Here is a 14,755-nt window from a genome sequence, read left to right as displayed (position 1 = left end):
GAGAGATTTTGCATAAAACCCGCGTTATTCATGAAAATGTACTACAAAGTCGTACCGGTGCATGAGTTTGTACGACAAAGTTATAATACTTGCATGAAACTGCATGCTAAAGTTGTACAAATGACAGGGAACTCGTGCATAATGACCGCATATTTGCCGCATAAACCTGTTTTCGCCCGCATAATTATAGGATTTCGTCCGCGTTATCCTGTTGGGACAGTTTTAGCTACCACCTGCTCTTAACGACCGTTTTTTCCATGCACGGACAGTTCTACACATACACAGACACCGTGGAACCTACCTGGTTCTAAAGACCACCTGGCTTTAATTAACGACCGCTGTTCCTTGCACCGTGGGGTGGGGTGGTGTGGGGTGGGGTGGTGTGGGATGGTGTGGGATGGAGTGGTGTGGGGTGGAGTGGTGTGGGATGGAGTGGTGTGGGATGGAGTGGTGTGGGATGGAGTGGTGTGGGGTGGTCGCTTAAACACGTTTTTATTGTACATGTATTATTGCGCTTGTACACCTATACATGGCTAGCCTTTTAGCCGCACCGACTTTTTTGGCGGTAAATCACTGGTCCTAATAGGCCATTCACACGACGTGCAAACATTTGCACGCGTGTGACCTAGGTAACACGGGCAAACCGTGATCCAGTTCACACGGCGCTGCTGCGCTGGGCAAACTTTGCAACCGTCAATGTATCCATAGTGACCTCCCGAAAATGCCGGGAAATGTTAAATTTTGAATTTTCCTTTGTTCAAGCACTGCATTTGCAGTACGCACTTTAAACAACCGACACTTTTCCTGGCGTGCAAAGATAATCGCGAGCAAAAGGGCCTCGGCCAAGATAAAAAATCAGTTGCACGCGTGAGTCCAAGTTTATCGTATCCGAGTAAATATCCTTGGAAACAGTGCGATAAAAGTGAGTTTGCTCGCCGTGTGAATGGCCTATTAACGTGCAGCTTTTATACTTCAAATACTCCGGAAAATAAGCACTTCCATCTAGCGGGCACCCTTTGAACCCTTCCAGCGAGTTGCATGGAAATATTACTACTCACACCATACTTCAGGGATTCCCCAAAGGCCGAAGCCTAAATCAAGGGCACCGGGTGGTCTCCGCGAATATATACATTATCACATGAACAGCCTGGCTGCAACCTTTTCAGCAACCTGGCTACTTTGAGACAGCGCATATGTACATCTATGTAATTGTATTCCAAAATACATCCGAAAACCAATACCGCCGTTCCTAACTCCTCTTTTTTCGCCTATGAAGTTCTTAGCATTTCAGCCTACGACAATCTGCTGTACATGCTGAGTCCGTGACCTCTTGACATTTCGTCTGAAGAACGGACAAAGACCAGCACAACCCTCATCATGCTGTAACCGGTTTTATTTTGTGCAGAACAGTGGAGCTACTTGCGCAGCCGTAGTATGGAATAGTGGACATATCCGTTGGTGATGTCAGAGCGAGATAGGTATGAAGACAAGAAAAGGGGAAGGACGGGGGGGGAGAGGGGAGGGGACCAGAAGTGTATTCTAAAACTGGAAGTGAGAGCTTGATATTTTACCTGACACAGAGGGGAGGGGGGGGGGGGAAGGATCAATCAGATAAATCGCCAGATAACGGAAGAAAGTAAACGAAGACGTGAGCAACATAGCTTACACAGCAGACTACTCAACACTATCATACAGATATCACGTGACTATTATTAAGTTAATGTGATAATGATTACTTCTTGTTGCCGTCGGGTTGGAAATATCCGGGGAAGGGATTGCGGTTGGCAGTGACGAGGTGTTCATTTAGTCGGCCTGTTTGAGACGAAGCAGAAAAGCAAGTAGAGAGAACACACACAGCGGCGTTTTAAAGACAATTTCCATAAGAAAAACGGACCAATGCACGTGGACGTCAGCGAAAGGAATGTGTGCGCGTGTGTGTGCATCGACCCTGGAAGGCCTTTGGGCGAGCGGACACGTGGAGACCCAGCATTCCCGTTACAAGCAGTGCACTCCAGGGGAATAAGGGTAAATCTATAGTCAGGTAGATAATCGACGCGGAGACACCAAATTTAGCGATAAAGAGAATGCGTTCTGCCACGTCTCCCGTCTCCAATTCTATGGTTATTTTATTCTATTTAAATACCGACCCGAAAGCAATGCGGAAGACATCCTGCTCACTTATTATTTGAATAGAGGTTGCCATCAGTAGCACTTTTCTGCTCCCTGGCTTGCAATGCACACGGGACCATAGCACAGGGTGAGCACCAGCACCACCACCACCAGCAGCACCACCATCAGCAGCACCACCATCAGCAGCAGCACCACCATCAGCAGCAACAGGTCTACTTACCGTGACAAACGTGACGGGCCGAGTTCGTATTGGCGTCAACCCAGGCTGTGCTACTGTTGAGAGCCTTGTAGGTGAACGTGCCAAAGGGCGGTGCGGTGTGCGTGGCTAACCACATATTAACAGTCTCGACGACGCACTCCTTGCGACACCTAGGGCCGCTAGTCTTCGCCTTGCACGGAGAGCGGCAGGTGCTGCCGCCGAAACTATGCCGAGCTCTGCTGAAGTTTCCAACCCAGAAGTTGAGCGTGGCAACTTGTCCGACGGGCAGCTTGTGAACGGGGAACATGTCGTGGCTGAAGCAGGATTGGTGGAAAGTTTGGGTGGGAAAGAAATCCATCATTGGGACTCCGGCGAGTTGGCACATGGAAACGGCATTGGCGTGCGTCATATCGGAGTCCCAGACAGAGTAAATCATTTGAACGATCCACCAATTTGAGCAGGAAAACCCTAAGCAGAGGAAGGACATATCACGTGATCAGACAATATCCACAGAGAGTACAGAAGGGATTTTATGCAGGCATGTGCACTTAAATACTGCAAAGCAATTCTGCGCCATAAGAGTCCGCGCTGCAAATAGAACTTTTGTGACCTATTATACGTAATTTCAGAATTCAAAATTTTAAATTTCCGGGCACTTTGGACACATCGACGCATGCACAAGTTTATCGGAGTGAATTAGATCACGTGTGCAAAGTGTTTGCACATCGTGTGATTGGCATAGCAACAAAAAATGGCCTACCCATGCACTTCTCCGCTAACACACATGTACATGGTCAGGCATAGGGCAAATGTATGTAGTGGTCTACCCATACACATGATACATGATGACCTAACACACAGGCCAATTCGGCCAAAATAGAAAAAACCCAAGCAGGGATATTTGAATTGGGAAAAAGTACGGCTGGACTGCGTAAACTGAGGTGGTACTTCGGAAACATGTCCTGCCACATACGTGCCAAGTACATGTTTTATGTGTTGATTGTTCACAAAATGTGTTATTTTGCCCGTACAGGAGGCTCAAAGAGTGAAAAAAACACACACACACAGTACATGTTTACTGAGGAAGGTAGAGAGAAGATTCAATGGAACTTACGCTTCAGCCAGGGCGGGAAGTCGCCATACTTCCTTGATTCCTTGATCTCGGCATCGGTGTAGGGCCAAGACACAAAGGATTCGGCTGGTTTCGCAGCTAGACACCAACAGAGACCAGGACAGACAGACAACGAACCATTATCATCAGTACATGTGATCGCAAACGCAAACATAGGATACCAGTGTGTCACAGACTCAGGCACAAGAGATCCATAGGCAACTGATAAAAGAACTGAAAAAAATACTACCATTGCTTGCTTCCTAAAAGGTAGAAAAGGTGTTCTACCCACTGTAGGCTGTTTTGAATAGAAGCCTGATTTTCAAGATACACAGTCGGCACATAATATAATTAGGTGAGAAAGTCTGTGGGGATTGTCCTAGTAAAATAATAAATACTACTACTACTACATAAGTGTTAGTGTTGAGTCTGTTGACACGCGTAGAAATACCTGGTTTGAATACAAGACTGATGTGAATATAGGCCTAGCCCTGAGATCAGCGACATTTCGGTACATGTATATGCATTACAGCACAGAAAACGGCTCTTACCCAGCAAGGCGATGAAGGACACAGCGGCAAGAGCCAACACGATCTGGAGATGACCCATCGTGCAAGTTCGGCGGAATGTCCGAGTTCCTGCAAGGAAGAAAAAGAGAAGAACAGATAAGAGAGTGAAGCTGCATGTGCATTCAGGATCGACACTTGAAACAAGACAGCAGACAGAACTGGACGGATTTCAGCGAGCAGGGTATAGAGCACAGGGCGACAAAGCACACAACAGACACAAGTAAGATGGGTAAATGGAAGTGATTCCCCCACTACCAGCTCCTTGACCACAGTTAACAGCAAGTCATTTGAATCATTCGCAAGAACAAAATGAACTGGACGAAAGGAACTTAGTGGTCAAAATCACAACTAGGAAGTTTAGCAGTAGACAAGTGCAAGCGACTCTAAGTAGACAACATCAGCGACACACTACCGAAGTCAAAGGCAACACAAATGAACACGGCAATAAACATCGACTTACCTTCAAAAGTTCTGATGACGGAAAATTGATGACAGTATCTCAACAACGAGTCCCGAAACTATCAAGGTGGAATATGTTCCGAAGATGAAGAAACACGGACGGGATCACCAGTTTTAATGCCCGCTCGCCCCACCGAAACTTCGAACAACCAACCGTTTGATGGCTGGTCCCGCCACACCGTAGTACGGTGCCGTACACGCATCGTACACCATACATCCTACACTCCTTGTTGCCATGGAGCGGGCCAATCAGCGCGACAGTTAGTCCACCCCGCTCGCCCCGCGGAAAACTTCGAACAACCGACCGTTTGACGGCGGGTCGCGCCATACCGTAGTACCGTACAGTCCCGTGGACAGGCATCGTACACCATACATTCTACGCTCCTTGTTGCCATGGAGCGGGCCAATCAGGAAGTGCGGCCAATCAGGAAGCGCTATCAGGAAGCGCGGCAATTAATACGACACCCAGACTTTGTCAAATTTTCAAACCAAGACTCGTACTCGTAAATTTTCCTTTTTTTGAAGATGTAACGAGGTCTGTTCGCCACAAATCCAATAATTGAAACAAATCAAGAGTACATGAGAGAGTTTTATGGCGGGCATTTCCTTGAATTCTGCTCCATTTTTTAATCCACATACCAAACATGCATGAAACTTACCAGAAAAAGTACCGAATTCTGCCAATTTTCTACCGGCAGACTCCGCCGGACCCTACAACTGCCATCTAGAGCACACAAGAAGTTCATCGTACCTTCCACTCGGCAAACCTGCAAGAAAGCACCACTCCCTGCTCAATACATGTACACAGTGTTTCGCGGACTTCACCCCTCATCAGTTCAGCTTGAGTAGGCTGAGGAAGATGGTGGTGCCTGAATAGCGCGAGCTCCAGTGAGTGTGGGGAGCAGATCCAGTCCGAAGTATTTTTCAGCAATTAATGAAAAGTAGTTTTGAACTTGGATGGAGAGTCAAGGGTGTGTATTGTATTTGTATTTATTCCCGTAGCTATGCAGAAGACGTTACTTCAGTAACGTCTGGCGCTAGCCAAGGTCCATACAGCTTTAATTTGGTATTTGTGTGTGTATTTGTTTGTGTGTTTGTGTCACACCTGGAGCTATCCTGTATCTGTCCCGTATCTGTCCCTTATCTGTGACTACAAAGGCTCTACAGGATTGTACATACCAGCTGGCCACAATATTTGCTGGCTCTCGTATCTGTCCCGTTCCGTACCATCAAACACAGCTAGCTGGCCACAAACAGCTGGCCACAATATTCGTCGTATTATGTATACGACTCCCTGATGTTGGGAGATTTGGAAAGAAATAGGGAGACAAGGAGGAAATGAAATTAGAATGGACGTTAGTTGCCGAATAGGTGATAGGATGCGTCAGCAAAAACATACTTTGGAAGAGAGATCCCGTCGTCTCCAAAATAAGCGTGAACGGGCGATTCAGCGCCGGTCACAGGAAACGTCGGAAGAGAGATCCCGTCGACTCCAGAACGCCCGTGATCGGCAGAGTCAGCGCCGGTCCCAGGAAACGTCAGGACAGACATCCCGTCGACTCCAAAATAGTTATTTTTCTCTAATTTCGTCCACTTTTGGTTTGCTCCTTCTTTTCTTTTTCAAAACTCCAATCGGCCAAAGTTTAATGACGGTGCAAAGTTTCGTTTCGAGATCGGCCAAAGTTTCTCATCAGCCAAAATTTGTTGATTTACAGTATAAGGAGATAAAGAGAAAAGAAGGAGCAGACCAAAAGTGGTTGAAATTAGAGAAAAATAACAATCCGCAGTAAATTCTGCAAATACTTTTGCCTAACACATATTCAAACTGATTGAAACGTTTTTGCAATACAATGATGTGGCCAATCAACGGAAAAAAAACATTTCCATCAGTTCTAATAACATGTACGATGAGCTAGGCAAAGAAGCATAAGAGCATAGCGTAGGGCCCTGAGCTTCCAAGCTCTCTCGTTGGTTTCATGTACTCTTGGACGGAAGAAAACCAAAACGCTGGCCAAGGTGGAAGAATTTGAAAACTGAAATGTAAATATGTTCTGCCGGATAAATTTGGGTGCGTGAACAGTCGAAACAGGGAATGACAGCGATAAAGTGTGATTGTTGCTGCCACGTAAAATCTCAGCAGCGACAACAACACTCGATCAAGGAATGCTCGTACCGGTAGTTGAAAACAGGCCACACGATAACACTCCGAGCCTCAAACAATTTTTTGATTGAACGTTCGAAAACGAAACAAAAGTGACAGAAAACGAGGCCAGCACGCCGTTTCGAACTTTTGACTGTTCACGCACCCAAATTTATCCGGCAAAACATTTCCGTTTTCAAAAGGGTTGGTCAATACATTCCGGCAAGGAAAGCAAGGAACGCTTTTTCACATGTTTGTAGGCTGCAGACCCGGGAAATGTTTTGTTCAGACATGGCCGGTGCTTGTTGCCAGGTGACAGCCAATGAGCGGCCAGAATAAGCGGGTGAAACCAGGCGATGTTGCCCTGGCCCTGCGCGCGATACGGTACAACTACAACTGCTGTTCTTGCGCGCATATATCCGGCCGGGCAAGAACAGCAGTTGTACAACATCGCGCCGCACATGCGCATTTACCATTTTTCGAAGTCCTTGCCTTGGGTCAAAATCTCTGACGAGTTCTTCTACATTTGTCTCGCTTCTCCAATATTACCAAGAGTATATAACCCCGGGTTATGTACTCTTGATATTACTCACCACTGTCCTGAACTCGCGTCTGTACGTGTAACCTACTACTACTAGGGAGACCAGAAACGCCATCCGACCTTGCAGCTGGTCATGTTGCTCGGCGAAGCGCACGTAACGGAAGCAAACCTCAACAAATACCTGCAGCTTCTCAGCACTCGCATTTGAACCTTACCTTGACGATCATCTCTTCTTTCTCGGAGAACGGGTTTATTCAATCAGTTATATTACTGCTGCCTTCACTCTATAGTAGCTGAATGCTTTCATCTCAAAACTGGAAGTATTGACACTACTATTGAATGCCGTGCCCCGATCATAGGGTAGAATCTGAATTTTGCGGTGGCGTAATATCGTTGGTAGTTCCCAATCTGGAGGGAAAGGTTCAAGGAATCAAGGATGCAAAAAAATCGCATATCATGGAAAATCTCCATTACAGAGAAGTTCAGTGGCTTGTTTGCTTCATACGAAACAAGGCAATGGGTCCAGTCCTGTCTCGTGAATATCTCGTATGATTGGATTTGTGTAATCCGACATGGTCTTGTCTGCAGAGTTGTAAATGTGTGTGTGTGCGTCTGTGTGTCTGTTAGGCAATGGCGGATAATGCTCGTAAAGGTGGCAGATTCTGCTCGAAAAGCAGTGAAGTTGGCAGAACCATACAAACCTTATGGCGAGCAATTCCTCGAATTCTGCTCCATTTCTTTATCCACATACCAAACATGCATGAAACTTACCAGAAAAAGTACCGAATTCTGCCATTTTTTATGCCGCCATTATCCGCATATGCCTAGTGTCTGTGTGTCTGTATGTCTGTGTACAGTAGGTATCGGTTATAGCGTGGGTGTTTGAAAAACGACATTTGATTCTTATTGCCGATATTTCTTACACACGATAAATCACGTGTGACATATCATATGCACGTGTGACATAATACATGTTTGGCATGTGGACACGTACAATCATGTAGGTCTACACAATCATGATACACACGGATCAGACTCGTGGTCGTGCTAGGCGACTGCGGAGCAGCAGATAGGAGAGAAGTCGGAAGAAAGAGTCCGACTGGACAGAAAAAGTGGTTCTACAATGCTCAGTTGGACATAACTCTCTTTTTGTGTTGAATATTATTGTATTGAGCATGCACAGAGCACAGATGTTATTACTACAGGCGATACACTTTGCACTAATCTGTCATATTTTGCTACACAAAATCCATTCTTAGGGCCGATATATTCTACTATGCGATAATACTGCTTGTAAGAATAAAAATACACATAAAATAGGTGTTATGATTATGAAAAAATGAGTGGTCATTCTTGTAGGCAGTATATTCTTGTATACGACCACACTATAACCGATACGCACTGTATATGTATGCATGTGTGTGTATGTGCGTGTCTGTGTGTGTGCGTCTGTGTGTCTGTGAAGCTGTTGAATGGTGTAATCCCAGTACAAGTTGCTATGTCTAACATAGCTGTTCGCTATCATCGCTTCCGCGATGGGCATGTCTGAGGTGTGTGTGTGTGTGTATGCATGTGTGTGTCTGTGTGTGTGTGGTGGTGTCTGTGTGTGTATGTGTATGCGTGCGTGTATGTCATGTACATTGTATACAATGTACAGTACATTACGCGGCGTTTGATGGTTCCACAACCCTGCAATCATCACAGATCTGACATTAATTAACCACTGCGTTCTAATAACTTTTTATGCCTACATGCATGTGCATCAATGGCCTGAAGACTGCCCTTGGCATAAAACTCTGACTAAGATAGCAACTGTTATACGCAGCGAGTGGTTTCTTGTCTTATAGTTATACTATAGTGTGAAGACTCTACATCCAGCTAACGGAGAACTGCTCTACACGTACTGTACATGCATGTATGTACATGCATAATTGTTAGATTGACAGCATGAAACAAGGTGGAGGACACTGTGTTCGGAAACAGCGACCTTACTACAAACTTCCGCGGTTGGCAGAGCCCCAGTCCCTGCGGATCATTTGAACCATAATGGGTGTTGAACCCGGATGTATAAATATGTACATGTACATGTACATGTACATACATACATGTTTTTCGATTTTGACAGCATGTTTATACAAGGCGAGGACGCGTAGTGCTCCTGACTACAACCATAACCCTTGTAACATGCTGTCAAAATCGAAAAACATTTTATTAAACTACCAAGCAAGGCTTCTGTGTATACATGTACATACATGTACATGTACTTTCTTCTACAGCCTTTCCTTACTAGTGCTCGCGTTGGGTTTTGGGAGGCAACGGCTACAAAAAAGTGTAGTCATAAATAATTATGTCCCATCCACACCACCACTTGCCTTGGACTGGTTGGAGTTGGTAGCTGCTTGTCTATAAAAAAATTCCCCTAGCATAATGAGGGTCAGAACCGGGTTCAACACCCATAATTATGGTTCAGATGGTCCCAACGGACCGGGGCTCTGCCAACCGTGGATGGTTGTAGTAAGGTCACTGTTTCCGAACACGGTGTCCTCCAAGGCTCCACCTTGTTTCATGCTGTCAAACTAACAACATGATTGTACAGTCATGTAGTTGTGCGGTGCAAACCTCTAACTAAGGACCACCTGCCTCTAAAGACCGCTTTCTCTGGCCCCAAGGGTTGGTCGTTAGTCACAGGTTTTACAAGTACATGTACATGTATGCGCTGAAAGGCCGTCGTTGGTCTCATCACTAGACATCAGTAAGACAGTACTACATGTACATGTACTGATGTGTGATGATGTAGTATACTTTGCAGAGAGCGCATTTCGTAGAGAAAAAAATGCTCCGCAGAACCGTCATGATCTGCACACATTTGAGATTGTACCACAGCCTGACCATACTTACATGTAGCTGTAGATGGTTAGTTCACTCAGACTGAGGTCCAGCTACAGTACAGTTGACAGCTAACGCGAGCAACAGCAGTGCAGCGTCACACTTCTTCGAAAGCAGTTTTTTTAGTAGCCGAACATGACACGCCCGTCAAGCTGATGGGCATGTTGACGCACACGCACATCAATGTTGACATCCAGAGCGGAGCTAGCACGTGTCCTTGGTACGAATGCGTGGGACGCCGTTGCTCGCCATAGGCATAGGAGCCGGCTAGGGCCGAACGTGCGCACTAACTGTATTATCGGTTCTCCATGACTCATAACCATCAGATAATGATGTCATTATAATTGCCATGTTTTTGTTATGCGCCAAAAGTCACTGGCATTGTGTTACCCGTACTATGAGTCTGTGAACACAGCTCTACTGGGAAACATGTGGATAACAACATTCAACAAGCTAAGACGCAGGGGATGTAGGGGCGACGTGCCGATGCACTGAGAGCAAAAACGCGACCGACCAGCGGTCTCAGTGTTAGCGTTGCGACCAGGTACTAGGTATGATGATTCATGTTGTTGCACCGTTATCTTCACCGTCACACTCACAGTTCTCCGCTCAACTCCGATCCGATGTGCATACGGACTGCAAGGCGAGCATATGAAGAAAACCTGATTATGAGTCGGTGGCTGAATCATCATTTTTTTGATTTGTTTTCCCCATTCATTGTTTCTACTTCATTGTACAGTGAAATGTGTTGTGGTGTTGAAGAATGCACGGCAAGAAATAGAGATGACAATTGCAGGCCAGCCATCATCATTATCAAGATCACAATCATAACCCGTCGCAGTGATCTCTGCCATTGTGCGACACCATACGAGTGGTGTACATGTACATGTACATGGTACAGTGTATTATGTATGGACTGCATTCTAGTATCGAACAATGGAGGCCTATTGGTGGCCAAGCTGAATGCGCCTACCTAACACCGGTTATGCAGAGGGGCTGTCATTGCTTTCTTTGCATCTCAGCGTGTACTGTAAACAACTACTAAAAATTAATGATACTGTTATTATTTTCATGTAACCAGCAGTGATCACGCATGGGGACTGAGGAGGGGTTGAGGTCGCTTTGGCTGCTCCTGCCCGGCCTCCACTGCTTTCGCTGCAACGCTATAGTATCATACATGTCAGTACAGTGTACTACAGTGTCTACTACTACTACTACTACTACTAGTATGTGCCTCCCTGCAGGGTCTTGCTGGTGTTTGCACCATGGTTCGTGGTCATCTTAAAAAAATAGAATGATTCCATGCTCCTCCCCCCCCCCCCCCCCCCCCTGCTTGCTCTTCAGTCCAGAGTCTGCAGGTGGTGTGCCGGCTTGGTTACAGGGATATTTCGTAGAAATCAGTACTACAAACCAGCCACCAACCAATGCCGATGCATGCACTGATGCAGGCGAATACTCGTGTCGCTCTACTGCTAGTCTACTGCTGCAGTGCAAACACTTACACGTGGTCTCTCTGCTGCATGTCTCACTTCAGATTCACCACAGAATATTCGGGCAGTGGCCATTACTACCATAATATTACTATTAGAGTGAAACAAAACAGTATATCGAACGTTGATGCAAAAACACAGTTATACTATAGTAATACTACACAATCTGCAGACAGAACTGTTTCGTCCTTTGTGGACTCTTCAGCGCAGCACAGAGGAGATGAGGCCGAACCTGATAGCAATGAAAATAAATTTTCCAAAGCCAGATTTCAAACCAGGCCCGAACGTACCTTGCCAGAGTTCCCAAACTGACAAGTCAGTGAGCTCTGCATAACGCAAACAGCAAAGGCACTACCCCACGCAAAAGTGCTCAACTGCTACAAGAGCAGGAGCGGACGCGGACTCATCTGTGGACAGAACTGTTTCGTCCTTAGTAATACTAGTACAGTCCTCCCTCTCTAATCCGGCACTTTATAAACCAGCACCCTCGATAAACCAGCACAATTTTCAGTAGCCAAATGTCCTCTTCATGCACATTGCAGCAGTAGATCAGATTTGTTAATCCAGCACCCTCCCTAATCCAGCAGATTTCCGTGGCACAAATGGTGCCGGATTATAGAGGGACCACTGTACTAATAGTACATGTATTGTCGATGGACACTACGATGACCCGACTTGTAAATTTGAGATCCATTTTTTCTGCTCGTCTTGACCCTGCCTCCCCTCATTCACAGTCATTGCTACTTCCGTTTTCGTATTTTTATTTTCTCTTCATTTCTGACTCTTCTTACTGGTTGTCATCGCTTTCATAATATTGGGCAGAACTGCCCGTTTGCCATGCGATGTAAAATAAATAAACAACAACAACAACAACAACACATTAGCGGTGTGTAGGCGTGAATAGCTGAGCTGCGGAGAGCCGATTCGTTTGGACATGTTCAGACGCACCATTCCAGACAATCCAGTACATCACGGCCACGTACATGATTGTACATGAACATGCCATGACATCATCGCCATAGCCATAGCCATAATATAATTACCGGTATGCATAACCTGTACTAGGCTTTGCTGATGTTGAGGACCACTGAATGGGCTCGGTACGGTGGCTCTATTAAATAATTCAAAATCTAATTTCTAAGACTTATTCATGATCGATTACTGCCGCGCCACTAGACCACGCGTCAGTAGTTTCGCTAGACCTCACCTAGCACCTACTGACAAGTACTACTTTACGTTGGAGGAGATAAGTGCAAAGTGTCCCGCTGAGTTAGCAATTAACCGATTCATCTCCGCTATAATCCAATCAACGAGCGTCAAGTAGTTGGTATGAATGAGCCGCATGCCGATGACTGTTATTGTTGGATATTGTTCAGATGGTGTGCACCTTCGAGACAAACCACCTTTGATGCGATCTGCCTTGCGTTTGAGAAGGTGGTGCTTTCATTGCTTCAACTAATTAGTTACTTCAAGGCAGGACAGAGTGTAGAATACACGTACATAACTACTGACTACTGTACTATCCAATGAACACTAATGTAGTAATGATCTTATTACCGGTGCATGTACATGTACATGTATGTGCGGCGGATAATGCGGCACTGCATCGAGTGATTGGGTGTGGCGGTCTGGGGTCGAGTGCATGGGTGCGGAGATCTGGGCGCGCTCCGCAACAATGCGACCGCCGACCGGAGTACTACCTGTGGGTCTATTTTAGAACCTCGAGTTGAAAATTTGTTTAATTGCGTTTATTTTTGCCCGAAAAAGAGGCTGTAGACCGGAGTACATTGTACCTGTTCTGTGTACGGGTAGATCTACTCTGGCTACAGTAACCTCTCCCCCCCCCCCCTTCGGTACATGTACATGACACAGTCATTTCATGTACATGTACATGATTGTACATGTACATCTGGTAATGCCATTACCATCACGTTACCATCACCATACCATCACCATACCGTTACTGTACTCATGGTATGGTGATGGTATGGTGCAAGCTAGATTTCCAGTTGGCTCGCATAGCGTGATCGCCGCGCGCAGCCTTCTCGTCCCTCGCTCCCGGACGAAACGCGCACATAATCATTGCACGTAATGATTATGTCGTTGAGACACGGGACATGACGTCAGGGTGGAAGTATTCCGCGATCCGCCAGGGCAAGCTGCGCTCAGCGGGTCTGGCGTCATAGCACATCCCAATGGCTTAACATCTGTCCCCGCAGTCTCTGGGGGCACGACATAGCCAAATCACATTGACCGGACATTTAAACACAGGTGGTATTTACTCGTTTTACCGGTAGGCATACACGTTATGCATCCCACCAACAGAGTAGATGCCCCCCCCCCCCCCCACACACACACCGTGACACGCCTACTGCACATGTACATGTAATTGAATATGCATTAATTTTATGGTATTGTTCAATGGCATTGTTGTTTTCGCTCTGAGTGTGATAGCCATGGATGGATTCTTTTCGAACAGGTCGCAGCAAGTCTGAACCTGTGAGTCTCACAAATCCGGAGACCAGCTACATGTAGCTGGTCTCCGGAGCACTGCTTTACTCTAGATCTGCATTAGTACATGTACATGTACATGTACATGTACATGTACAATGTACATGCACCAGCAATGCCCATGTACACTGTACATTGTAAAATTTACAGTGTTCCACGAGCCGTTTCATTTTGACGGTTAGCCCGGTTCAACTAACTTCTCTCTCTCCCTCGTCATAGTACACACACACACACACACACACACACACACACACACACACACACACACACACACACACACACACACACACACACACACACGCACACACACATACGCACGCACAATCTCTCTCTCTCTCTCTCTCTCTCTCTCTCTCTCTCTCTCTCTCTCTCTCTCTCTCTCTCTCTCTCTCTCTCTCTCTCTCTCTCTCTCTCTCTCTCTCTCTCTCTCTCTCTCTCTCTCTCTCTCTCTCTCTCTCTCTCTCTCTCTCTCTCTCTCTCTCTCTCTCTCTTCTCTCTCTCTCTCTCTCTCTCTCTCTCTCTCTCTCTCTCTCTCTCTCTCTCTCTCTCTCTCTCTCTCTCTCTCTCTCTCTCTCTCTCTCTCTCTCTCTCTCTCTCTCTCTCTCTCTCTCTCTCTCTCTCTCTCTCTCTCTCTCTCTCTCTCTCTCTCTCTCTCTCTCTCTCTCTCTCAAGCCGGAGAAGGAAACGTGCACGCAGCTGGATGTTGCGAAAGTCCATGA

General features: G+C 46.2%; 1 protein-coding gene across 1 annotated transcript; it reads right to left on the bottom strand.

The window, feature by feature from the left end:
• Nucleotides 1–1,535: 1,535 nt before the first annotated feature.
• LOC135825302 (uncharacterized) lies at nucleotides 1,536–4,541 on the bottom strand. Its single transcript, XM_065338040.1, has 5 exons — nucleotides 4,470–4,541; nucleotides 3,992–4,078; nucleotides 3,444–3,539; nucleotides 2,351–2,797; nucleotides 1,536–1,812 (listed from the first exon to the last, which is right to left on the bottom strand). Exons 2-5 carry the CDS (start codon nucleotides 4,047–4,049, stop codon nucleotides 1,733–1,735), a joined length of 681 nt encoding a protein of 226 aa, XP_065194112.1. The 5' UTR covers nucleotides 4,050–4,078; nucleotides 4,470–4,541; the 3' UTR covers nucleotides 1,536–1,732.
• Between the last annotated feature and the right edge of the window lie 10,214 nt (nucleotides 4,542–14,755).

The sequence above is a fragment of the Sycon ciliatum genome, chromosome 9 (assembly GCF_964019385.1).
Source record: "Sycon ciliatum chromosome 9, ocSycCili1.1, whole genome shotgun sequence".
Lineage (NCBI taxonomy): Eukaryota > Metazoa > Porifera > Calcarea > Leucosolenida > Sycettidae > Sycon > Sycon ciliatum.
The sequence above is the reverse complement of the archived record's forward strand: the minus strand, read 5'-3'. Positions and strand labels throughout refer to the sequence as shown.